The sequence below is a fragment of the Lagenorhynchus albirostris genome, chromosome 2, assembly GCF_949774975.1.
Source record: "Lagenorhynchus albirostris chromosome 2, mLagAlb1.1, whole genome shotgun sequence".
NCBI lineage: Eukaryota > Metazoa > Chordata > Mammalia > Artiodactyla > Delphinidae > Lagenorhynchus > Lagenorhynchus albirostris.
This window is the reverse complement of record NC_083096.1, coordinates 143,063,914-143,091,045: the sequence shown is the minus strand read 5'-3', so window position 1 is coordinate 143,091,045 and position 27,132 is coordinate 143,063,914. Positions and strand designations below refer to the sequence as shown.

Sequence of the window (27,132 nt, the reverse complement as noted above, 5' to 3'; positions counted from 1 at the left end):
TTATCCCTCCTCTCATGACCCCACACAACCACTGTCTGCCTTGGTGCCATCTGTCTGCGTTACAATTTGGCTTGTTGCACCTTTTATCCCTCTATTCGTGTGAGTCATGTCAAGAAGCCTGTCTCCCAGGCCATCCCGAATTACTGGACTCTGATTCCCATACAGCTCTGTACATCATCTTTTCCAATCCTATCTTCTCCTCTCCCCACTGAAACCTTTCCCTGGGCCTTCTGAAACCCCTAGTCGGTCATCAGGAAAATCTCATTTTCCTCAACCTCTGGTCTGGGTGTTTTCTTCACCTCCCTGCTGTGATTGAAACCTGGTTCTCCTCGAGGACACGGCTTCTCCCAAAGCCTCCAAATTGATGGTTGCTCCTCTCTCACCACCTTTGAATCTCTGGGCCAGAAAGTGGGATACATGTTATTGCTTTTCACCCCTGCCTGCAGATCATTCTCTTTCCCTCCTTCAAAAAACAAAACGGCCTCCAGCTTTGGATCTCACATCATGAGCTTATGCCACCCACTCATCCCTCTGCTGACCAGTGAACAGCTCCTGCTTCACTGTTACTCTCTCCATAATTCTTGGTGATTTCATAGCCACAGAGGTGAGCCTTCCTACATCTTGAACTCTCATTCCCTCAAATTCCTCTCCTCCAGTGATGCTGATCTCTACCCCTACCTCAGCCACTCACCACCCACAATCATGCCCTGCACCTTGTCAGTACCAATAGGAACTTCAACCTCCCACTCTCAGATCGCTAGCCATTAATGTTATTCCTATTTTACAGCTGAGGAAACGGAGATTCATCATTCCTAGATGATCTTTCTAGCTCATTCTTTCTAGATTACCAGCGGCAAGAGTCTTAAACCTCTATCATCTTTTCACTGCCCTTACATCATCACCTCTTCTCTGCCCAGCTTGAACTCTATGGCCAATTATGACAATGGCTTCCCGCACACCCCCCTGACTCTCTTGGCTCTCTATTGCTTTGTCATAGTCATTCAGCAAAACAATACTTTCATTAGAGCCAGCTCGCTGCCTATTCTATGACTGCAACCACAGAGCAAAACATGATTGGAGAAAAGCACACAACCATGCTTCAAATTCATAAATTTAAATTTACGATCCCTAATTTCAAATGGAGCCTTAATGCCAGTCAGCAAGCAAATTTTATTTCCCTAGTCTATTCGCTCTCCCACCTTCCTCCTCCCTCCTTGAATCTCTACGCCCCGCCCCTAACCTCTCTCAGCTGAAGACCTTGCTTCCTATTCCACCAAAAAATTGTATCCAAGAGAACTCCCACCAGCACATGTAGCCCCTAGCTGCCCCTGGGGCCCCTCCTTCTGTGCTCTGCCATGTTAATGTGGATGCACAGTCTGTGCTCCTAGCAAGGACTCGCGCTCTGCTTGTGATCCCATCTCCTCTCACCAATTCAAGGATATTGTCCCAGAAACTCTCTTCTCTCTCCTATAGTGTCAGTTTTGTGTTGTTTCTTTGTTGGTTGCTTGGTTTGTTGATCTCTATTGTATTGTTCCGCCAACACACAAACACGCAGCTACTTCTCCCATCTTAAAAAACAAAAACCAGGGCTTCCCTGGTGACGCAGTGGTTGAGAGTCCGCCTGCCAGTGCAGGGGACACGGGTTCGTGCCCCGGTCCGGGAGGATCCCACGTGCCGCGGAGCGGCTGGGCCCGTGAGCCGTGGCCGCTGGGCCTGCGCGTCTGGAGCCTGTGCTCCGCGGCGGGAGGGGCCACAACAGTGAGAGGCCCACTTACCGCACACACACACACGCACAAAAAACCGAAAACCTCTTCTGACTCACATCCCCCTTCACCTTCAGCTACCACTCAGTGGTCTCTTTTTCCAAAGAGCAAAAATCCTTGAAAGGACTATGTACACTTGGTTATCTCCAGTTTCTCTTCTCCCACTCTTAGCAGGCTTTCATCCCCACTACTCCACCAAAACAGGTCACAACAAGGTTACCAATGAACTCCCTGCTGCTAGATCCAGGGGTCAAGTCTCAGTCCTCATATAGACTAAGCAGCAGCATTGGACACAGTTATCTCTTCTCCCTCTGGAAGACTCTCTGTTTGGCTGCAAAGGCCCCACACGTTTCCTTTCCAGTTGCTCTTTTTCAGTCTCCTTTGCGATTCTTCCTCATCTTCACAGCATCTTCATATTGGAATGTCTCTGGTCTCCGTCCTTAGAATGTTTCTATCTTCACTCCTTCCCTTGTTGATCTTGTTGGCTTCTTTTAAATACCAACTCTATGCTAATGACTTGCTAATTTATATCTCCATCCAGGGCCTCTGCCCTGACCTGTAGATTCATTTATCCAACAGCCTGTTCTGTATCTCTACTTGGTTATCTAATAGGCATCTAAAACTTAGCATAACCAAAACTCAGTCCCCAATTGTCTCCCCAAATCCTGCTTTCCCTGAAGTCTTCCATATCTCAGTCAGAGGCATCGTCAGCCTTCTGGTTGCTTAGCCCAAGCATTTGGGGTCATCCTTGACTCCTCCCCTTCATTCTCTCCCACATCTAATTCATCTGCAAATCCTGTTAACAATATTTTCAGTGTATACACACTCTCACTACCACCACAGACCCCCTTCACCACCACCACTGCTACTCCCCTACTTCAAGCCACCATCATCCCCAGCCTGGATTATTACAAGTCCTAACTGATCCTGCCGGCTTCTGCCCTTTGTCAGTTTAGAATTTATTCTTGAAACAGACATAAGTCTGCCTCAGAGCAATCCTGTTAAATATTAAAATGTAAGACACTAAAATGTTCTGGAATTAGTAATGATGGTTGCACAATTTTGTGAATACTAAAACTCACTGAACTGTATACTTTAAAAGGGTGAATTTTATGATATATGAATTATATCTCAATTTTTTAAATGTTATTAAGTACAACATGGATTGGATCCCAAAACAGTAAAAGAACATTAGTTGAAAAACTAGTTAAATTCAGATAAAGTCTATAGCTTAGTTAATAAAACTGTACCAATTTTAATTTCTTACTTTTGACAAATGCACCATGGTTATATAAAGATGTTAATCTTAGGGAAATTGGGTGAAGGATATATGGGAACTCTCTGTACTATCACTGAAAATTTTCTATAAATCTAAAATTATCAAAAAATAAAGTTTATTTTAAAAAATATAAGTCAGATCATGTAATTCCACTGCTCATGAGATCCCTCCCATCTCATCCTGAGTAAAACCCAAGCCTTTAAAGATTTTTTTGAGGAAACTCCATACTGTTTTCCGTAGTGGCTGCACCATTTTACATTCCCACCAACAGTATACAAGGGCTCCAATTTCTCCAGGCTTTGTCAACACTTATTATCTTTTTAATTTTATAATAGCCACCCTAACAGGTATGAGGAAATATCTCCTGGTTTTGATTTGCATTTCCTTAATGATTAGTGATGCTGAACATTTTTCATATACTTATTGACCCTTTTGTATGTTTCTTTGGAGAAATGTCTATTCAAGTCCTTTGATAGACCTACCATACGATCCAGCAATTCTACTTCTGGGTATGTACCCATAAGAATTGAAATAAGAACCTCAGAGATACATGCAATCCCATGTTCATTGCAGCATTATTCACAATAGCTGAGATATGGAAACAACCCAAATGTCCATTGATAGATGAATGGATAAAGAAATTGTGGTATAAACATAAAATGGAATATTATTCAGCCTTAAAAAAGGAAATTCTGCCATTTGTAACAACATGGATGAACCTGGAAGACATTAACCTAAGTGAAATAAACCAATCACAGAAGGACAAATACTGCATGATTCTATTTATATGAGATATCTAAAATAGTCAAATAAAAGCAGAAAATAGAACAGTGGTTTCCAGGGACTGAGGGGAGGGGAAATGAGTCGATCAATTGGTATAAAGTTTCAGTTACACAAGATGCAAGTTCGGACTTCCCTCGTGGTGCAGTGGTTAAGAATTTGCCTGCCAGTGCAGGTCTGGGAAGATCCCACATGCCACGGAGCAACTAAGCTCACGGGTCACAACTACTGAGCCTGCACTCTAGAGCCCACGAGCCACAACTACTGAAGCCCACGCACATAGAGCCCATGCTCCGCAACAAGAGAAGCCACTGCAATGAGAAGCCTGCGCACCACAACTAGAGAAAGCCTGCGTGCAGCAATGAAGACCCAACGCAGCCAAAAATAAAATAAATTTTTTTTAAAAAAGATGCAATTCTAGAGATCTGCTGTACAACATAATGCCTATAGTTAAAAAAAACTGTACCGTGCACTTAAAAATTTGTTAAGAGGGTAAACCTCACGTTAACAGTTCTTACTGCTAAAAAAAAAAGAGGGGGTGAGGGGACACAAGGAAACTTCTGGAGTTGATAAATAAGTCTATTATCTTGATTGTGGTGATGGTTTCACAGGTATATGCATGTGTCCAAACCCATCAAATTATATACATTAAATATGTATAGTTTTTTGTATATCAATTATACTTTTTGGGCTACAAAAACTGAAAGTCTTTACAAAGGCCTCCAAGGCCCTATACAGTCTGGCCCTCCCACTAACTCCAACCTCATCTCTGACCACTCTCCTGCTCCAGCCCCACTGGGCTCCTACTATCCCTGGAATGTCCCAGGCATACGCCTGCCTCAGGGCTTCTGCACTTGCCTTTCCTTCTGCCTGGAATCCTCTTCCTCCAAATATCCCACACCTCCTTCAGGATTTTATTGAAAAGTGTCCTGCTCAGTGAAGTTCACCATGACCACCTTGATTAAATTTATAAACAGCCCTCCTATCCTATCCTATCCTATCCCCCTTATCCTGCTATATTTTCCTCCAGAGTGCTTATCATCACAGAACATACTGTGTATTTACTTTTTTATTGCCAGTCTCCCCCTTAAATCTAGGGGAATGTGGGATAGGGGATTCCATTTGTTACTTTCACTGCTGTGTCTGTAGCACCTAGAACAATGCTTGGTGCACACAATGTAAATATTGCTGAATGAATGAGTAAATAAGTGAACAAACGCATAGAAGTTTGTTGTGGCTGGAATGGCTACTGCACACGGGATGTGGAGCAGAGGCAGGAGCTGTGGCTGAGAGATAAGGGAGAGTCCAGTCATCTCACAGAAAGACCATCGTACAAAGCACATGGCAACTCACCCAATCCCTTAAAGTCTGCCCCCATCTCAGCCTATGTTGACCCCTCCCTTGGTTGGAATGTCTCTATTACACCCTCCTCTCTTGCCTTACCCTGCAATGCCCGCCACCTTCCTCCCAGAGACCTTTCTTACCCACTCTACCCAATACTGAACTCTTTCTTCTTGGCATTCTACTGCATTCACTCAGCACCACACATCTGAGCTCTTTATGGTTTTCTGAATCGTTTTCTATCCCCAGCTAAGCAGCATGTGCCATCAGGGCAGGGCTCTGCCAAAGGGGTCAGCCATCAACCACTGCAGACTCAGCTCAAGACTCAGAGAACGAATTCCGGTGGATGTTCCTCAGCCCCTAAAAAGGATGCAGAGTCTAGCTCAGATCACATTCAGACTTCCAGTTGCCACAAATCAACCCTTGAGAGTAAAAGAGTTATTAAGAATAAAGGCCACCAATTAAGGATCATTTACTATGTACCAGCCACTAGGCTAAGGATTATCTTGTATTATTCTCTCAACAGCACCATGTGGTTGTTACTAAAATTATCTTTATTTTAGAAAGAAGAAAGTGAAGTACGGGGAAGAAATGGGGCTTGAACAAGGTGACCATGGCAGAAGTGGGTTTGGAGCACAGGGTTGGTTCTCTCCAAAGGCTGCGCTCCTGACAATGTGCTGCATTGCTTCTTGAACATACAAATAATTACAGGGATGTCAGCACACTGCCGCTGAGTCAAAAACTGAGATCAGCCTGGACCACAGAGCTGGATGAATGAGACCGAGAGCCTCTGAGGATGTTCTTACATGCTAGAGCCAACTTTCATTACCATAAAGCCACTTCCTCCATGGAGCCCTTCCTGATGCTCTCAAGCTTAGAGGGAGCATTCCCTCTCTGAACTCCTCAAAACTTTCTGTACCTCTCTCAAGGCATCATTCATATCTGTAGCATCGTCGCTATTTGTGTACATGCTATATCTCTCTTACTACGTGAGCACCCCCTTAGAGGTAGGGATGTTGTCTCACCAATCCCTGCAGAGCCTACCACAGTCAGGCACAAAATGGGTCCTTGAAAGCAACTGTGATTTTGCGCCTGTCTTTTCTTTTGCTTGTAAAGATCTTCCCCAACATTAACCTGAAATACTCTTACTCATTTGCCAACACCCAGTTCAAAGGCCCCCTCTTTTGCGAAGCGGAAAATAACTTTTCTAGGTAGAGGTAGCAGCTCCTTTCCCTGTGTTCCCACAGCACTTTCTTCATCCCTTTATATCACTTACGTTGTATTGTAGCTGTTTATTTGCCCTATGATGACAGTGCCTGGCACCTAATAGGCATGTGACACATGTTTATTGAATGAATGAATGTGCAAATTTCTTTTTCCCCCACACCAGTTTGGGTGGAGGGAAGGCAGTGGTGGCCCCAAAGTGTGGAGGCCCCTTGAATAGCCAATCAGGATTGCTGGTTAATTCATTTGCAAAGTACAAAGGCGGACTATGCCTGCAATTCTGACTTGACCTCCCATAGTCTTTGTTGTGATTTTAAAAATCAGATTAAACCTCCCCAGCAGCTGGTTCCTACCAGCTTCGGGAAGATGAAAGTGTCAACATGTCTCTGCAGCCACACCAGGAAACTTGCTGCCTAGAAAAATCAATTCTGAATATTGTAAGAGCTAAGTACAGGATGTTGTACTCAGCAAGTATTTCCATATTCCTGGAGCCACAGGGACCTGTTGCAGCCCTCATGTTCCTGTTCAGCCTCTGGCCTTTTCTGTGCTGCCCATCAGTCTCTCTGGGTCCCCATTATGTTCTGGTGGCCAGATTTCAACTTTCTGAAGGTGGCATAAGGAGTTTTGGAATGAGCCCTTAGTAAGTCCTATCTCTCTCTGGACCTCAGCCTCCTCATGTCTAAAATGAGACTGAGATGTGATAAGCTCTAAGCTCACAGGCTTGTTGGCACCTAAGAAGATGACAGGCATTCTCAGCAGGTAGTCTTAGCCTAAGACACAGACAGTACCTGTTTCAGGGAGTTAGCAGAGGGGGCTATCATTAGAGAAGAGGGAACCTGAGTTAGAGCCTTGAAAAATGGGGAGAATTTATATTAGATCATTTCCATGTTATTAATGGATGCTGTGGTAGTCAGAATAATGGTCCTCCAAAGATATCCATGTCTTAATCCCCAGAACCTATGAATATGTTACCTTGCATGGCAAAAGGGACTTTGCAAATGTGATTAAATTAAGGTTTTGAGATGGGAAGATTATCCTGGATCACTCAAAGGAGCCCAAGGTAATCATGTGCGTCCTTATCAGAGAAAGGCAGGAAGGTCAGAGAGAGAGAGAAGTTGACAGAATTTATATCGCTGGCTTTGAAGATGGAGGAAGGGGCCCTGAGCAAAGGCATGCAGGCAGCCTCTAGCAGCTGGAAAAGGCAAGTTAATAGATTCTCCCCTTGCCCCCAGAAGGAACACAAATCTGCCAACACCTTGATTTTTAACCCAGTGACATCTGTTTTGAACTTCTGACCTCCAGATCTATAAGATAATAAATCCATGCTGTTTTAAGCCACTAAATTTATGTAATGTGTCAGAGAGGCAATAGGAAACAAATGCAGATGCCCATTAAACAGTTGACCAATCATGTATAATAATCCATTATTATATATTCTTAAATATACAAGGGAAAAGTCAATCTCTCTTGATGTCCCAGTTTGCTTAACAGAGCAAGAGAATTATGTTACTCATTTTACTTCACTTTTGGAGCTCAGAGGTAAATTCATTCTCACCAGTTCCTGGAGAGCAGAGAATGTGTCATATTCATATTAACTTCTCTAGCCCCATTGTCTGGCATAGTAAATATTTGTTAAATGACTGCTCAAGAGCCACAGTCCTCCTTAGTCTGGGTTTCTGGTATGGCCTTTCCCCACATTCCTAAGCTCCATTACATTTTATTACACTCTTATATTGTTGGTCCTAAGATATAGGTCTTTGACATTCCCAGATTTGATATTCACGTTTTTTGATATTCACGTGATTCCAAAGCCATGTGGCAACCTAAATGTCATCGAGGCAGCTATGTGGGTGGTTGGCTAGTGAGTGAAAGAAACTAGCTGACTACCAACAGCCTATCTCACCCTAGTCTTATTGTTCTCAGCTCCTGGTTACGTAGGGAGTCACTCTCAACACTATGGAATTTAGGATATCCACGAAACCCCCTAAGACTCCTCCTATTTTTCCCAGATTTCATCATTCTGCCCAACCTCTCTTTAGAGCGAATGCTTACTTCTATTTCTTTAATTATAAAAAGAGCTGTTGGAGGAGGGACCCTCCTTTCCCCCTCCATGAAGAAGACTGTCCATGGAGATTGAGGCTTCTACTGTAGACCTACCCTTAAGCCTTAAGCATTAGTAAGTCTGGGCCACATGGACTTTGACCCTGGGTGCATGTTGTAGGAGCTAGTGGCAGCTAGCCACTCATGTTGGCCTGTGATTGGGTCTGTATGTCTATCTGACTTCAGAGTGAAGTATTAGCCAGCTCCAATTCCCTGAAGACTTGGGCCATGTGCTTAATCCTAGTTTTATCACTAAGAAGGCTGTCACATTACTCCCCATCTCTCTGACTCTTGTATCTATCTCTCAATTGGTTCCAGACTTAAGGGGCGAAGACAAGGAGTATCATTTCTTGATCTCCCTAGAACTTTAATAAAAACTACTATTTGTTTAGTGTTTACTTCATGCCAAAGACTACGCTGGTGCTTTATACACATTATCTTTTCAAAATCATCACCAAAGGGAATTCCCTGGCAGTCCAATGGTTAGGACTCCGCGCTTTCACTGCCACGGACCTGGGTTCAATCCCTGGTCAGACACGGAGATCCCGCAAGCCTCACGGTGTGGCCAAAAAAAAAAAAAAAAAATCATCACCAACACAACAAAACAAGTAGAATAATGGAGGTAGATGCAAGCACCGTAGTGACTGAGGGTTTCAGAAGAGGGAGTTGCAGAGAAAGAAAGAGGATGGAGAATAGCAATACCAGGACAAGCCCAGGAGTGAGGACAGTGGCCTTTAAATCCTTCACAAAACACAGAGTTCTCAAACTCGCGATAGAAAAATGTTAGACCAGCCAGTCCATTCCCCAGTCTCTATACAAGTAACCCTGGACACATGAGACACTCCTATCTTTAAAGTCTTCTTGACAAGAAGTTCACCAAAAAAAGCCTCACTGGTGGGAGCGAGAAGGAGGACATTCTGTCCTTCCACAGTGGAGGCCCCTGCCACCACGTCCCCTGACAGAGACCAGGCTTGGAGTGAGCTGGTGTGGTGAAGGTCATCAGCCTTTTAAATTGTGAATAGAATTGAGCCTGACCCCAGCTGCATGCGGGGTATGAGACCTGAGTCACAGTTCAGCGATTCCTGAGCTCTGTGACTCAGTGCTTGAGTTTGAAACAAGTCTATTTTTTTTCCTTCACGGCCCTTACCACAGATGAAATTAGGTATTTTTCACCCATGTACTTAGTATCTATCTTTCCTGCTACAGCATTAACTCCAGGAGAGCAGGAAGGGTGTTTCCCCACTGCTAGCACAATGCCTGGCACAGAGGGAGTACCAGATGAATGTCTATTGAATGAATAAAAGAAGGAAGTTTACTGTTTGGCTCTGCACAAGTAACTTGACATGTCTGGGCTCAACACCCATTCTTTAAGGAGACAACTAACTCCCTGGGTCAGAGGGAAGGTGGGAAGACACAAAGAATGACTTAAAGCACGTACAGGAAGAATTCACATGGTTGACAATATCCACAGTCCTTCTGATCTACTCAAAACTTCATAGTTGTCCTTGGGCTTTCCTTTCCATATCCTCCCTTGAACTTCACAACATCCCATGAGGCAAGAAGAACAAGGATTATTTTCTCCATTTGATAGTTGGGGAAACAGGTCCAAATAGGTCCATGGAGGGGAGGGGTTATTCCAGATCACACAATGACTGAACTTCAGGGAGAGCCAGGACTGGAATGCAGGACTCCACAGTGGTGGGTCAGCTCAGTCATCCCACAGACCCCCGGATCCTTCGTTTGGCCAGCACCAGACCCAATATCCCCTCCCCCGGATCCTTCCCTTGGCCAGCACCAGACCCAATATCCCCTGCAATGGGCCCCACATGGAGGTAGTGGAAGGCCCTCTCCCACTCTTCTCTTCCCACGTGTCTCCAGGAGTTGCTTGGCAACAAGCACCCAAGCAGTAAGTGGCCTCTAGTCAAGTGTGTTGCTGTGGCGTTACCAATTCTCCCTCCCTCCACACCTGTGCATGCTCTCACTCTCTATTAATGAGATTTGTTCCCTACCCTCACCTCCCCACTAAGATTCTCTTCTCTATTCCACAATAATTAACCTCTCTGGACACAGAGGAGACTCTCAGGGACCTATATGGCAAGGGACCCCAGAGAACAAGGCACTACCAATACCATCATGATCCCCCAGAGATGACAGAAACTCCTTTTGTGAATGGTCCTGCTCAGTGATGCTCACAACCTCCTCTTCTTCCCTCTCCAGCTTCCACCCTGACAATGACTTTTTTGAAATCCCCTGGGAGAGATCAAATGAGCTTGAAAAGTTTATATGAACACTTCATACAGTGCTAGTGAATCCCTGGATGCTGTTCCAGCACTTCTGGAATCACAGGTGGGAAACCTTGTGAGGGAACCCAGTTACCATTTGCATGAAGATCAGGAGGAGAGAAAGGACAGAACTTAACATTTATTGTATTCCTACTATGTGCCAGGCACAATACTATGTTATCATGTAGCCCCTCCCTCAACAAACCTGTGAGACCTTTACAGTTGAGAATATTATCTATTCATAGAAGTAAAGTGACTTACCAAAGCTCACACAACTTTAAAAACTCACAGAACTCTCAGAGAAGTAAATATGTATAAATAGATGTATATAAGAAGATACATGTTCCTCCCTCTCCCTATACAATTAATTAATCATCAAATCCTGTAAATTTTAATCTTAATTCTCTCTCCTCATTTCCATCACTTATGTCATTTTATCACTTCTCAGTGTTATGTACCAAATGTTTGTATCCTCCCAAAATTCATGTGTTGATGCCCTACCCCCCAGTGTGGTTATATTTGGAAATGGGAACTTGAAGGAAGTAATTGAGGTTAATTGAGGTCATAAGGGTGGGGCCCTGATCTGATAGGATTAGTGCTCTTGGAAGAAGAGGCTCCAGAGAGCTCGCTCACTCCTCTCCAGTGTGAGCACCGAGGAAAGGAAGTGTGAGCACACAGCAAGAAGCCAGCCATACGCAACCCAATGGGAGAGCTCTCACCAGACATCAACACCGGCTGGCACCTTGATCTTGGACTTCCAGTCTCCAAAACTGTGAGAAAATTAATGTCTGTTGTTTAAGCCAACTAGTCTGTGCTATTTTATTATGGTAGCCTGAGCAGACTAATACATTTAGTAACTTACCCAAACCACTAGTTTCTTTGCCTCATATCCATCTACCCACCCAAACTGAAGCCAGAAATCTTTCTAAAATGAAAATCTGACTTTGTTAAAACCCTTCTATGCTCCCCAATGCCCGTGGTAGTAGTCTCCAAATTCATACCCCTGTAAGAAAAATGTAGGCACAGCACTCACAGTATTTGCATATTTACTTAGATTACATATACATATATATTATACCTACTTCTGTACACAAATGATATTAAAATACATTAAAATAACAAATAATATTTAAATGTTTACATTTTAATGCATATATGAACAGTACAGAAAATTTTTATTTTTTGCTACAGAAAAGCATGCATGCACACACACACACACACACACACACACACACAAAACCCGTTGCTAACTTTTTTTTTTTTTTTTTGCGCTACGCGGGCCTCTCACTGTTGTAGCCTCTCCCGTTGCGGAGCACAGGCTCTGGACGTGCAGGCTCAGCGGCCATGGCTCACGGGCCCAGCCGCTCCGCGGCATTTGGGATCTTCCCGGACCGGGGCACGAACCCGTGTCCCCTGCATCAGCAGGTGGACTCTCAACCACTGCACCACCAGGGAAGCCCACTAACTTTTTTTTAGCAAAAGCAGTGTGATTGACTATGTCAGATCTAATTAGATTGTCATTGATTTTACCTCAAAACATGGCTGACAATGAACTTGTGCTAGGTGTCAGGGAGATATCAGTCTAGCCATTTTCTGTGCTCACTTAGGCTTACTATAATTAATATAGTCTTCAATCAGAGGTTTCTTGGTAGAACTCTTTTAAATCCACATATCCATCATGGAGGTTCATTTAGTTAAAATGAGGTAGTACAATCAATAAATGCACTTAACTAAGCACAGGAAAACTGCAAAAGTTCACAATGGGCTGAAAATGTATAAAAGAGTGAGGGAGCCACTACTGCCAACCCCTTAAAAGGAAGAGTATCTCCTCCCACCTGAAGATTTTTTGAGTGTAGGATCTGTGAGCACCAAATGTGGAGATCAAATGAAGATATCCATGTCAATCCATATGGTAAATATTAGTAAACATTTATTTTATATACAAAGACAAGAATAAACTCTAGTAAGTTTCTTCAGTGCCCTCAGGAATAATCAGACATGTATGTACCCTCTGGCCCATTTCAAAAACCTTCTATTTGTTGTCCAAGGTCTCCCTGACTCCCAACCCACCACCTGACAGCCTCTCCAGCAAATTTCTCTCTCAGCATCCCCTCCCTGCTCTTTCACAGCCTTGCTCCATTTTCATTGTATTGCTTACCATGCCCCAAATATCCTTTGCTTTCAGCCCCCTCTGTGCACTGGCTGCAGGGAGGATGTCAGACTACATAAATGGAAGGACTGGGCACAGAACAGGTACTTGATAAATGCTTATTGATTCTCACCATGAGGTAGCTAAACTAGATTAGTGGTTCTTTAATTTTAGCCAACCTTAAAACCACCTGGAAGGGCTTCCCTGGTGGCGCAGTGGTTGAGAGTCCGCCTGCCGATGCAGGGGACACGGGTTCGTGCCCGGGTCCGGGAAGATCCCACATGCCACGGAGAGGCTAGTCCCGTGAGCCATGGCCGCTGAGCCTGCGCATCCGGAGCCTGTGCTCCGCAACAGGAGAGGCCGCAACAGTGAGAGGCCCGCGTACTGCCCAAAAAAAAAAAAAAAAAAAACACCTGGAAGACTTGTTATAACACAGATTGTTGGGCTGTACCCCAGAGTTTCTGATTCTTTGGGTCTGAGGAGAGACCTGAGATTATGCATCTCTAACAAATTCCCAGTGATGCTGACGTTGCTGATCTGGAGACCACACTTCTAGAACCAATGAACTAAATGGAATGCGTAGCTTCTTGCATTTCTAATGGTTTGATTCCTCAATGCTTTTAATAGAGACTAAATAAACAAAATGAACTTTTATCTCTCTATAAAGTAATACTTAACATGATCACAAATGAAAATATGAGCTCTATAAGACCTAATTGCACAGTGTAGAGAAAAGAGCACATACTTTAGAATCAGAAGATTTGAGTTGGAATCCCATTTTGTAGCTGTGCGGTCAACCTAAGGCAAATTAATTACTCTCTGAATATCTGTCCCATGGGGTTGATTGTGAGATAGTATTAACACATGGAAATAATTTGTAAAAAGAAAAGTACTGTATACAGACTATACTAATAACATATATGTACAATGTATTAATGTTGAGTGGACTGATAATAAATCTATTTTGAATACTTTAAATCACAAATTTCTAATCCCAGTGCTAATTAAGTATAGAAAAATATATGATGTACGTGTTGCTATATCATCTCAAATACATATAAATTTTATTAGTACCACTGGTAAATGCCAATAATAGTAGCTGTGTTGGCCAATTTCCAAGATAGTCTCCAATGATCCCCACCTCCCAGGATTCATACCCTTGTGTAGGTTCCTCCTACATTGAATCAGTGACCAATAGAATACTCTAATAAGAGACACTGCCACTTCCTGTTTGGTTTCTTGGATCTCTCCCCCTAGGAGATGCCATGAAGACACTCTGTGGAGTGAAGCAGATCTGTGGAAAGATCCACGTGGAAAGGAATGAAGGCCTCCTGCTAAAGCCAGTGCCAGACATGTGAGTAAGCCACCTTGGAAGCTAATCCTCCAGGCCCACTCAAGCCTTCAGATGACTGTAACCTAAGCCAACATCTGGCAGCAACCTCATAAGAGACCACAAGCCAGAAACCAAGCCACTCCCAAATATTTGATCCACAGCAACTGTGAGTTAATGAATTATTATTGTTGTTTTAAGCCATCAAGGTTTGAAGTGATTACAGAGTGATAGATTATGGATACAGTAGCTAACATTTATTGTGCACTTATTATGTTCCGGGAACTATGCTAAGCACCCAGCAACCCTATGACATAGATGCTATTATAATCCCCAAAGAGGAAAGCGTGGCCCAGAGAGGTTAAGTAATTTAGTCAAGGTTCCATGACTAGTTACTGGCAGAACTGAAATCTGAATCCAGGTCTATAACTCCAAAGCCCAGATTCTTGGTTACTCATCCATATAAGCCAGGATAAAACCTTTTGGACAGTTAAGCAGCAGAAACACCTGAGTTCCCAGAGGAGAGCAAAACTGTATAAAACCAACAAGGGATAGGCCAGGGGCCAGATACACAATAGCACTGGTGCCTAATGTCATAAAACTCAGAAGTTCTAAACTGGCCTCACCGCCCAGCCTTTGTACCAGCAAACGAGTCAGCTCTTGGGACACTTCTACCCAAGATGCCCAGGACTCACCCAAATCTGCAGCTTCACTCGCTTCTCGTGGCAGTAGACTGTCTTCACCTTAAAGTCAATACCCACGGTGCTGACGAAGGCTGGGGTGAAGGTGTCGTCAGCATAGCGGAAGAGGAAGGATGTTTTGCCAACACTGCTGTTGCCGATGATGAGCAGTTTGAACATGTAGTCAAAATTCTGGTCAGAAGCATCTTTGACTCTGGCTTTACCATCAGTCACTGAAGCCATCTGCAGGAGAGACCTGTGGTCACTCAGGAACACACCTCCAGTGTCACCCTGGATCACCTAACTTTTAATGGTCACACCGCCCTGCATACACTCACTCCACGCCCCAGCATCACTGAGGAAATACACACTACTCAGAGTCACCCCCTCACTGCACCTGCCCCAAATGTTGTCTCAGGATTGGGGTGGAGCCCAGCTCCTCCCATTTATTCCTTCAGCAAATATTTACTGAACACATTGTTCTGGGTCAAGCCCTGTGCTGGGCACAAGGAATACAAGTATGAATCAGACATGGTGTCTGACCTCTGAGTGGCCACAGATTAGAGTAAAAAACTCATAAACACAGAGTAACAAAGCAGTGGATAAGTGATAAGACAGAGGGAAGCCTTGGCTGAGGAAGCCCATAAGAAGTATCTAACCCAACCTGGAGGCATGGTGGGCAAGGAGAGGCTCCTGTAGAGGTAGCTCCTAAGCTGAGTTTGAAAAAAAAAAAAAAAAAAAAGGCCAAAACAGCAAGTCAAAACAAGGGAAGCAATCACAATGATCTCATACCATCCTCCACTCTGCTGCTAGTCGTCTTTGTTTGTTTACAAAAGAAAATCTCTTCTTTGAAAGTATATATCCATTACAAAACGTTAGAAAAAAACACAAGAATGTAAAACAGAAAATTTTAAATTACCAGACACGGCATCCACTCAGAAACTGCCACTGTTAACATTTGAAGTTTATTTCCTCCTTTACTTTTTCACGCACCAGAGTGTCATCTATTTTGAAATTATACCTTATTATTTAATTTAAAAGGTAATACATTGTAGTATACCTAGGCCTTAATATTACCAGCAAATATTTGTCAAGTACTCATTATTTCCCATGAGAGATATGATGGTGACAATAACCATATAACAGTTCCCATTTATTGAGCACTGCGATATTGTGATATAATAAAAGACATGTATTTGGTCTGGGTTCCTGGTTCCAGGCAGAGCTCCCGAAAGCTTTGCAACCTCTGGAAATGCAAGTGAGAAGTGTCTTGTTGTGCGCTGATGAGATGCCTGGCGGCTGGGGCTCCAGGACAGCCTCAGGGTGGGGGCTGGTTGCCAGAGGCACCAACCACATGATTAGAGGGTTGGAACTTTCAGCACCACCCCCTAACCTCTGGGGAGGGGAGAAGGGCTGGAGATTAAGTTGATGACTAAAGGCCAATGGCTTAATCAATCACGCCTACAGTAATGAAATCTTCGTAAAAAACCCTAACCAAAGCGGTGTGGAGATCTTCCAGGTTGGTGATCACGTTGATGTGCTAGGAGAGACCCTGGAAGCTCCAAGACACCCTTTCCCCCTACCCTGCCCTATGCATCTCTTCCATCTGGCTGTTCCTGAGTTGTATCCTTTACACTTTTACAATAAACCAGTAATTAGTATTTTAAAAAAAGGGTAATACACACACTGAAAATAATTCAGACAAACTTTACTATTTGCAAGTATTACTTTATCACCATCTGCAATTTGCATTATTTTCTTAACTTTTTGCATAAAAAGAAGGTAATATGGAACCTAAAGGTTTACAGTGAAAAGTAAGTCTTGCTTCCACCCCTGATGCCCAGTCTCTAGTTCCTCTCCCCAGAGGCAAACATGTTAACGATTTATGTATCTTTCAAAGATATTCTTTGCATATATAAGCACAGAGGTCTGTTCATACTTTATAAATATATATATATATAAATGATAACATACAATACATTCTAGTCTATATCTTCCACGTATATTTTAATAGCTGAGATAATTAGTTTTGTATCCTGCTCCTTTTCACTTAACATTATATCATATACTGAGATTTTTAAAATTCTTCGTAAATATGATTTCAATTGACTACACTTTACTCCATCCTATGGTTGTGTCATATGACCAATTCTTTAAAGTCATATATTTATTTTTCTGTTCTTAATTATAAAAATTAAGTTGCAGTGACCATTTCTTTACATATTTGTTCTCTTTCCTATTTATTTCCTTAGGAGAGATTCCTAGAAATGGAACCCCTGGTCAAAGAATAACTACTAAAACACAGATTTGATCCTTACCTCAATTTCCTTTATCTTATTTTACCCTCTAGATAGACCTGGGAGATAAAACTGGAAGGAAAAGATTACTATCCCCATTGGATCAAGAAGGGAACTGAGGGCTAGAAATTATAAGGATTTACCCAAGCCTCACAACTAACAGCTGAGACTAGACCTAGTACCATGACATAATATGGGAGAGGTCAAAATTCCTGCTCTATTCTTCAGCTGAATTCTTGGGTGAGTAATATCAGCTCTCTAAGCCACAGCATTTTACCTTACAACAGAGAAAATGCCACCTACTTCAATGAGCTATGGTACCAATAGCTATGGTATCATATGTAAATAATCTGGCATGGTTTCTTGATCTATGGGAGGTACTCAATAAATATTAATTCACTGGCTTTTTAATTCACTTCTGCAGTCAAATCTTGTTCAAGTGTCCTCTCCCTGATCTGGGCTCCATAATTTGAGCCTGTTTTACAATTAACTGTCTGTCTCTCCTTCTGGATGCAGCTGAGTTTTATCCATCCTTCTACCCTGTCAACAATGAACCTAGAGTAAATCCTTGGGCATGTTACTCCTTTCAGTAAACATTTATTGAACATTTGCCATGTGCCAGACTATTGATGTAAATGTTGTATTATTGGTTTTCATTTTTCTGATGCAGCTGTTTGCACTCTTAGATTACTGGAATTAGAAGAGATTTTAGAGTGGCAGCTTTAGCGTAAAAAAAGCCTGGCTACTGATCCCAGCTTTCCCGGTAACTCAATGTATGAACTTGGACAAGTCACCTAAACTCTGAGCTTCAATGTCCTCATCTATGATATGATCACATTACCTACTGCAGAAGGCTGCTGTGATTTTTAAATAAGAAAATGTAGGAAAAGAAGAAGTAAAACTGTCACTGTTTGCAGATGACATGATACTATACATAGATAACCCTAAAGATGTCACCAGAAAACTTCTAGAGCTAATCAATGAATTTGGTAACGTTGCAGGATACAAAATTAATGCACAGAAATCTCTTGCATTCCTATACACTAACAATGAAAGATCAGAAAGAGAAATTAAGGAAACAATCCCACTCACCATTGTAACAAAAAGAATAAAATACCTAGGAATAAACCTACCTAAGGAGGTAAAAGACCTGTACTCAGAAAACTATAAGACACTGATGAAAGAAATCAAAGATGACACAAACAGATGGAGAGATATACCATGTTCTTGGATTGGAAGAATCAATATTGTGAAAATGACTGTACTACCCAAAGCAATCTACAGATTCAGTGCAATCCCTATCAAATTACCAATGGCATTTTTTACAGAAGTAGAACAAAAAATCTTATTTGTATGGAGACACAAAAGACCCCGAGTAGCAAAAGCAATCTTGAGGGAAAAAAACAGAGCTGGAGGAATCAGACTCCCTGACTTCAGACTATACCACAAAGTTACAATAATCAAGACAATATGGTACTAGCACAAAAACAGAAATATAGATCAATGGAACAGGATAGAAAGCCCAGAGGTTAACCCACGCACTTATGGTCAACAAATCTATAACAAAGGAGACAAGGATATACAATGGAGAAAAGACAGTTTCTTCAATAAGAAACTGGAAAAACTGGGAAAACTGGACAGCCACGTAAAGAATGAAATTAGAACACTCCCTAACACCATACATAAAAATAAACTCAAAATGGATTAAAGACCTAAATGTAAGACTGCACACTATAAAACTCTTAGAGGAAAACAGAGGAAGAACACTCTTTGACATAAATCACAGCAAGATCTTTTTTGACCCACCTCCTAGAGTAATGGAAATAAAAACAAAAATAAACAAAAGGGACCTAATAAAACTTAAAAGCTTTTGCACAGCAAAGGAAACTATAAACAAGACAAAAAGACAACCCTCAGAATGGGAGAAAATATTTCCAAATGAATCATCGGACAAAGGATTAATCTCCAAAATATATAAAGAGCTCATGTAGTTCAATATTAAAAAAAACTAACAACCCAATCAAAAAATGGGCAGAAGACCTAAATAGACATTTCTCCAAAGAAGACATACAGATGGCCTAGAGGCACATGAAAAGATGCTCAACATCACTAATTATTAGAGAAATGCAAATCAAAAGTATAATGAGGTATCACCTCACACCAGTTAGAATGGGCATCATCAGAAAATCTACAAACAACAAATGCTGGAGAGGGTGCGAAGAAAAGGAAGCCCTCTTGCACTGTTGGTGGGAATATAAATTGATACAGTCACTATGGAGAACAGTATGGAGGTTCCTTAAAAAACTAAAAATAGAATTACCATATGACCCAGCAATCCTACTACTGGGCATATACCCAGGGAACACCATAATTCAAAAAGACACATGCACCCCAGTGTTCACTGCAGCACTATTTATAATAGCCAGGTCATGGAAGCAACCTAAATGCCCATCGACAGACAAACGGATAAAGAAGATGTGGTACATATATACAATGGAACATTACTCAGCCATAAAAAGGAAAGAAATTGGGTCACTTGTAGAGACATGGATGGACCTGGAGATGGTCATAACAGAGTGAAGTAAGTCAGAAAGAGAAAAATAAATATCGTATATTAACGCATATATGTGGAATCTAGAAAAACGTTACAGATGAACCGGTTTGCAAGGCAGAAATAGAGACACAGATGTAGAGAATAAATGTATAGACACCAAGGGGGGAAAGCGGAGGGGGTGGTGGTGGTATGATGAATTGGGAGATGGGATTGACATATATACACTAATATGTATAAAATACATAACTAATAAGAACCTGCTGTATAAAAAATAAATAAATTTTTTAAAAAAAGAAAATGTATATAAGGGTGCTTCATACCTACACTGTGTGGAGAAAACTACACCTGGCCCTGCATAGAATCCAGTTGGAAAAGTGCCTGCCTTTATTAGCTATGTCTGCCATAGGTGCAAGGCAAGAGTAAAAAATACTTTCAGCTCCTGGTCTGATCCACTCCCCTTCATTTTCAGGTAAAAAAAATTGAGGCTCCACAAAGAGAAGTGATTTGTCAAAGGTCATACAGCAAGTCAGCTGGAGCATCATTACTAGAACTTCTGTCATCTGATTACCCCCAGATTGGACTGGGATTAGGGAAAATAAAAACTACAACAACTTTAGGGTGAGTAGAAAAGCATCCCCAGCACGCTGATATCTCTTTCCTAGCACTTGCCATACTGTACTGTCAACATTTGTTTATGTGCACACAGCATAGCTTTCCAAGAAGGTGGTATGAAAACAGGGAGAGCTGAGAGGTACAGTTGGAAGGCAGGTTCATGTGGACGCCCCCAAGGGGATCTTCTCAAGAGTGGGGCAGGGGCTACACAGACATTCGGAAGAGAAGTAAAAACCACCCCAGCAGGCAGCTGCCTGAGGCAGATCTGAGCAGACAGGTCAAGGCACAGGTGGTGTCTGCAGAACTGCATTTGTCAGATAAGCATCAATCAGATCTTCTCTCTTTTTTGACAGTCACATAAATGACAGAGCTGGGTAGCTCACTGTCTTCTGACAAGCAATACAGATGAAGGCCCAGGGAAGTCATATCTGGTCCTAGGCTGGGGGAAAGAAGGAAATGGCTCCTCCAAGGGTTGGTGTGAAAAACAAACAACACTTTGAGTCTGATAAGCATCTAAGGAAGAACCCGACTTCAGGCAGGAAAGAGGAGGGAAGAGGAGACAGCCTTAAAATCCAGCAAGAAGAGATCAACTGAATACATGTAGTGAAGAAGTAAATGGATGAACTTCTCTTCTGAAGGAAAGAGCACAAGACAAAGTCAGAGACACCTGGGCTGAGCCCTGGCTCTCTAAGCAATTGTGTAACCTTAGGCAGATCGCACCCTGGGCCTCAGTTTCCTTATCTATAAAATGAGTTAATAAAGTGACTTCCGGGCAAACTATTGGAAGAATTAAAACCAGTACATGAGAGAGGCAGGAGCACAGCCACAGCTCAATTAGTCATTCAATCAACATTCATTGAGCACCTACTGTGTGCCAGGCCCTGTGCTGTACTCTGGGGGGATGAAGAGAAACCATAGAAGTTCCAGCTTAGAGGAGAAACTTTCTTAAACATCCTCTATAGGTTGCTGGTGTCTCCCTTCATACTGTAATCCTTAAGAAACTGGAGATTTATTTATTGGACTGGAGATCATTTTATATTTTTGCCTGCCTCCATACTGTTTCCTCTGATAGGAACATTCTTTCCTCTGCGGCTAGCTAAATCCTTCATGACCAGGAAGTCTTCCCTGACCTACCATCCTCTGGCAGAATGTCTTTGCTAGGGCAAACTCAGCACCAAGGCTTCCCAGTACCACAGACAGGGCTTTTCACGGACTTCCATTGTCTTCCTCCCTTTATAGGCTCAGAACAGGTGAGCAAACACACACACACACACACACACACACATCCAACTCCTTTTACTATCCCCCACCCTTTTCCATCTGGATTCCAAGAAGCTGGGATGGATGGCCCTGTCCTTCTCCCACTCCCCTCCACACTTCTATTAGCTGCCACCTCCCTCCCTAAAATCTCTTCCCACACTTGGACTCCAGAACAGAGTCAGCCTGTGGATGAATTTCTCTGTCAACGATTCTCTTCTTGTCTCTGACCCCAGGTAGCTGTGTAACAGGGTCCAGTGCCTGCACCCCCTCCTCAGCCTTCTGAGGAGCTAAGACACAGCTACCAGATAGATGCCCTTGGACTCCACTCTGGGCCCCAATCATCTTTCCACTCCCACACCACAACTCACACCTGGCTTCCTCCGCACCATGACCCAGCCCATCTACCAGCCTAAACTCTCCAAGTTCCCCGACAGTTCCTCCACTCCCGGCTGCCAACCCCTTGCTCTATTCCAGTGCCTCTCCATGCGCCACCCCTAGCCAGAACTCAGGTGCCCACAGCCCATATCCAAGGCCTTGGCTCTCACCCTCCATCAGCTCCCCACCCCCTTTCTCTGCAGCCTGGATAGACCCAGCCTTGCCTCCCACCTTCCCATTCTTCCAAGCTTCCCACCTCCAAGCTCCATCCCTCTCCCGCACTCAGGTTACCCCCCTTGCCTAGACCCACCTGGGCTCCGGCACCACACCACACTCACTTTACCTTCTCCCGGCCCAGCACCTCCTTCCTGCCCAGCGCCCCTTCCCCTCACCATCTCACTCCTCTCCAGCTCGAAACGACCCCCGCCGGCCAGTCCCCTCCCCTTAGCTCTTCACTTCCACGCCTCCCTTCCCTCGTTCCTCTCAGTCCTCCCGCTTCAGCACCCCCTTCCCCGCCCCTCGGCTCACCGGTACGCTCTTCCCGCACTGTCCCTCTCAGCTCCCTCCTTACCTCTCCCCCCATCCCCCCGCCCGTTTCCCCCTCAACGAGCCCTCACTGCGCTCCAATTGCCGCTTATCCTTTTCCCGAGCCCCGGCGCCCTCTTTCTCGTTCCCCCAATCCCACTGCCCCTGCCTTTGGAGCCCTCCTTGCGGCCCTCACAGCCCGACTAGACGCTCCTCAGCGCCCCCTCCCCAGGCTACGCGCCCCTTCACTGCCGCGGTGCCTCTCCTTAGTGGCCTCGCCTGGCCCCTTCTCCTTGGTGTTCCCTCCGCTGCCCTGTGCTCCTTCTCAACGCCCACTCACAGTCCCCAGCGCCCTGCGCTGGGAATCGGTCCCAGATCCTCCCCGGGCGGGCTGCCGGGCCGCGTCCCTTACCTGGGACTCCGGGTGAGGACGAGCGGCTCGCTCCCTGGCAGCGCCGCGGAACCGCTGGACCTGGCGGCGGGCGGCAAGAGGCGCAGTGGGTTCGCGGAGCAGGGCGGTGCGGGGCGGGTCTGGTCCCCACCGCAGCGACTTCGGGCTGAGGCTCGGGCTGCAGCTGGGCTGGGCCACCACCGCGACCAGGGCCCACCCATGCCCCGCCCAGGGGCGGAGTCCCTATTCGCCGGGCCCCCAGCTCTGGGCAGGTGTAGGAAATCCGAGGTATCTTGGGGGCCCGGCGCTCCCCAATATCTGGGTGACTATCGTGATTTATCTTAATTCTCACGGCTCGTTCCATACACTGAACTTACTAGGGTGATCAGAGAGCTTCTATGATAGTGTAGGTGGTGATGGGTTTGTAGCATGGCCATTTCTAAAGCACTTCCCTGTCGTTATACCGCTTCATCCTCACAAAAGCCCGGGTAGAGAGGCAGAATCTGGACGGCTGTCTACAGGTGGAAACGAAGCCAGAAACCTGGGCATTGTTCTCTACCCTATGCACTCCTTCACACCCTACATCCCATCAGCCTGGTGATGACGCCTCTGTAACATATCCTATCCCTTCCCCTCTTCTCCGTCTCCACTGCTCTCGCCCTGGTTCAGCCCTCATCACTTCTTGCCTGAACTAATGCAACAGCCTCCTAATGGGTCTCCCTGCCTCCACTCTCCAATCCATCCTCCATGTTGGCAGCCTGAGTGATTGTTCTAAATGTCACCATGTTACCATCAACCCTGAAGAAACAAACAGAAACAAAACATTTTCAATGGCTCCCCATTACCAACAGTAGCCTGGAGTGAGAAAATGTTCTTGCCTGGTCATTAGGAAGTCCCAACTCTGTCAGAGAAGGCAGGTCTAAGTGGTGATTAGCACCCCACCCTCACATGGGGACCTGGACTTCAAGTCTTCCTGAGGTCACAGGAGCCAGCTGCCAGCTTTGGTTTAGAATCATCATCCCTCCCCATACTCTTCCCCCTTCTCAAATCTTAGAAGTCTTGAAAAAGAATATATATATATATGTATATATATGTATATGTATATATATCAGAATCACTTTGCTGTACACTTGAAACTAACACAACATTGTAAATTAACTATAATTCAATTTTTAAAAATCTTAGAGGCCTGAGTCATATACCAAAACAATTATTTCCCACATTCCATTATGACCTGATCTACAATTTGTCTCTATAGCCCGAGGAACCACCCAGTAGACAGCCCCTCTCGTTGTCTGACTTCTCCCTCAGACTCATCCTTGAACTGTTCTGAGCTTCTCCACCCACTCCCTTTCACTCACCTCCCCACTGTCCTCATCCTGGCAGCCCTTCCACTGTGCCCTCTAGAATCCTGTTCTTTTGTCAACAAACTCTCCTACACCCTCTGCTTCTTCAGAGAGTACTCAGGTTACTTCTTTACCTTTGTTAAAGCTTGACCCTCCTCCAGGACTCCTCCTGTAACCCTCTGCAGGAAGGCTTCTCACTTTCTCACTCCCCATACACCACAGGACCAGGAGGTGGGGTCGGCATTGCCACTTCCACACTTGTACAAAAATTCCTCCTCCTTTGGTCTCCAGCCATACCACCTTCCACCCTTCCTCATCAAGGTCATGATTGACCTCCAAGTGCTCCTATGCATTGAAGATTTCAGCCCCTGGCTCATGGTCATTCTCATTAGCCCTGTCTTGCCATCCTCCTGGTGCCTTCGGTAGCCATGTGGTTTCCTGATCCCTCAGTCCTTGGTCTCCTCTTCACATTACCTCCCATGGTCATACCTTGAACTTCTTAATCACACAGAACTAGTGCCTCTGTGATCTTAAAATCAAATGTCCTGCACTGCCTGCTCCCTCACTCCCTTTCTCCCATAAGGCCTTAGTTTCCTCATTTCAAAATGGGTGTCATGATAATGATTATTCATTCTTCACAAGAATAACGAGATAACACATAAAACCATCCTTTTAGAGTTGAGAGACAATATGAGAACAGATGGCATTGTGTTTACATTGCCTCAGGTCTTCACATCACTTTCTCCTTCTTCCCTGAAAGGCCATGTATTAAAGTGGACAGAGCACAGACTTGGAACCAGACAGATATGGTTTTCAATCCGTTTTACACACTTACTTGCTGTGTGATCTTATGTAAATCACCCCATTTTTCTGACACATGCACCTCATGCTCATGTGTAGAAAGAGCAATAATGTTGTGAAGATCAAATAAGAAAATGAGATAGCTACTGGAAAGCACCTGACAGGCACATAGTAAGCCAGGCACATAGTAAGTCCTCAATAAATAGAAAACACTGTGGTTATAACAGAACAAAAAATGCTATTTTCTTAACCACAACTGCCTTCCAAGAAAGGTAGACCCTAATGTTCAGAGGTCCTTTTGTCCTACTTAGGACCTTGAGGAGTGTGGATATGTAAGTGTGAGGGAAGAAGGGAGACACCAACTTGCTCTGTGCAAAAAAAGGAAAAGAATTTGGAATTCACTTAGCAATATGGGTGAGAGAGGTAATAAAGAGAGCTGGGGGAAGGAAAGGAAAAAGATGAGTAAGAAAATCATTGTAAGGGTAGGTGCTACATGGATAAAGGGTCAGAAGAAATCCTCCCATGGCAGGTGTACAAAGGGTGTTTAAACACTGGAATGCATTAAATGGGAGAAGCTGTTTGTTGCACATATAATGTAACCAATTTCTGTGACTCTCAAGAGTGCAGTAAAGGCCATTACACTCAGGAATGCTTTCTGAGAGAGGAGTTGTAAGGATGAGTGAGTGGGAAAATTGAGCAATGGGCTTTGTTTTTCTGAGTTGAAAAAGGAGAGTAGAGGCAGAGACTGAAGAGAGCACAAGCCCTCGTGGAATTTGCGGAAATCTCCAGGAGGTCTTCCAACTTACAAGGGTTATCAAATGTAAAAATCAATGTAAAAATCGAGGTTCAAGCTCACTGCTTTTAGATCTTAAAGGGGGAGGGAGGCCATATCTGACATTTGGGCTGTGTCATTTGTGCCTCCCTATTGACTAGCAGGTGACCACCAGAGAGAATACAAAACTAATCATACTATATCGGACTGTCTTCACTTCCAGATCCAAATGCCAAGTAAGAATAGGAAGAAAGACAAAACGCTACCTTTTGTCTTCAATCAGATTGGCTAACAGTTATAATCATTAAGACCTTAAAATATACTGGGCTCATTCATATCTTTTGTCTCATTTAGTCCTCAATACAATCATACAAGGTATGGATTGCCATCCCCTTTTTATAAATGAGCAAACAGAAGTCAGAAAGTTTAAGTGACTTTCCAAGGTCACACATCTGGTAAATGGCAGAACCAGATACCAGGTCTGTCTGACTCGAAGTCCAGGGCTCTTTCTATTAGACTCCAGAATCATGGTTGCTTGGTGAACACCATTTGTGGTTAAGAGTCCTACAAACAAAATTACCTTAAATCTTTTCTAGTTGCCAGAGCAATCAGACTTCTCTAGCTCCTAGTTTTTATATGAAATATAAAAGTGATACTTTTTATTGAATGAGAATCAGTCACTTAGAAAAGGTAGTAGCCTCGTTGTAAATCAACTATACTTCAATATAAAAAAAGAAAGAAAGAAGAAAAGAAAAGGTAGTAGCCTAAGTGTGGATTGCACTTGGAATGTTCAAATCTTTACAAGGTTCAGATCTACACCCCAGCGTGCGTCCCTCATGGCCAGCCTAGGAATGCAGATATGTTGGCAGGTCAAGCGTTTTTCTCTCGCCCCTTCAGTGGGTTGCCTCATATAACAGGGGAGCTGGAGCAGGTGCCAGAAAGTCACCAGAACATGTAAAGCAGCTCTAGAAACATAGGGTTCATGGGAGGAGCGGTGGAAGACAGGGCTGGGAAGAAAGGCAGAGACTAGATGGCCTAAGGCCTTGTAAATCATGTTAGAGGTTTGGGAAATTACCTTGCAAGCAAAAGGTTTGAAGCAATGGAGTAACCTGGTTACATATGCATATAAGAAGAATAGCTCTGACTGTGGTGGGTGTGGTAGATGGGATGCGATGAGTAGGGAGCAGGGAGAAAGGAGATAGGGAACAGTCAGAAATTGCTTTAAAAATCCAGGTGAGAGATGAAGAGGACCAGAAATCATGTCATAGCAG

General features: G+C 43.9%; 1 protein-coding gene across 3 annotated transcripts in view; it reads right to left on the bottom strand.

Moving 5' to 3' along the window:
* TXNDC12 (thioredoxin domain containing 12) overlaps positions 1-27,132 on the bottom strand; it is a 104,101-nt gene that overhangs the window by 38,576 nt on the left and 38,393 nt on the right. For 2 of the 3 annotated variants that reach the window (XM_060140081.1, XM_060140082.1), the window contains one exon: positions 14,944-15,171. In XM_060140081.1, coding sequence (XP_059996064.1) covers positions 14,944-15,171 — 228 coding nt within the window. Of the gene's footprint in view, positions 1-14,943; positions 15,172-22,963; positions 23,804-27,132 lie in introns of those variants that run through there. The other variant, XM_060140083.1, reaches the window with a different exon arrangement.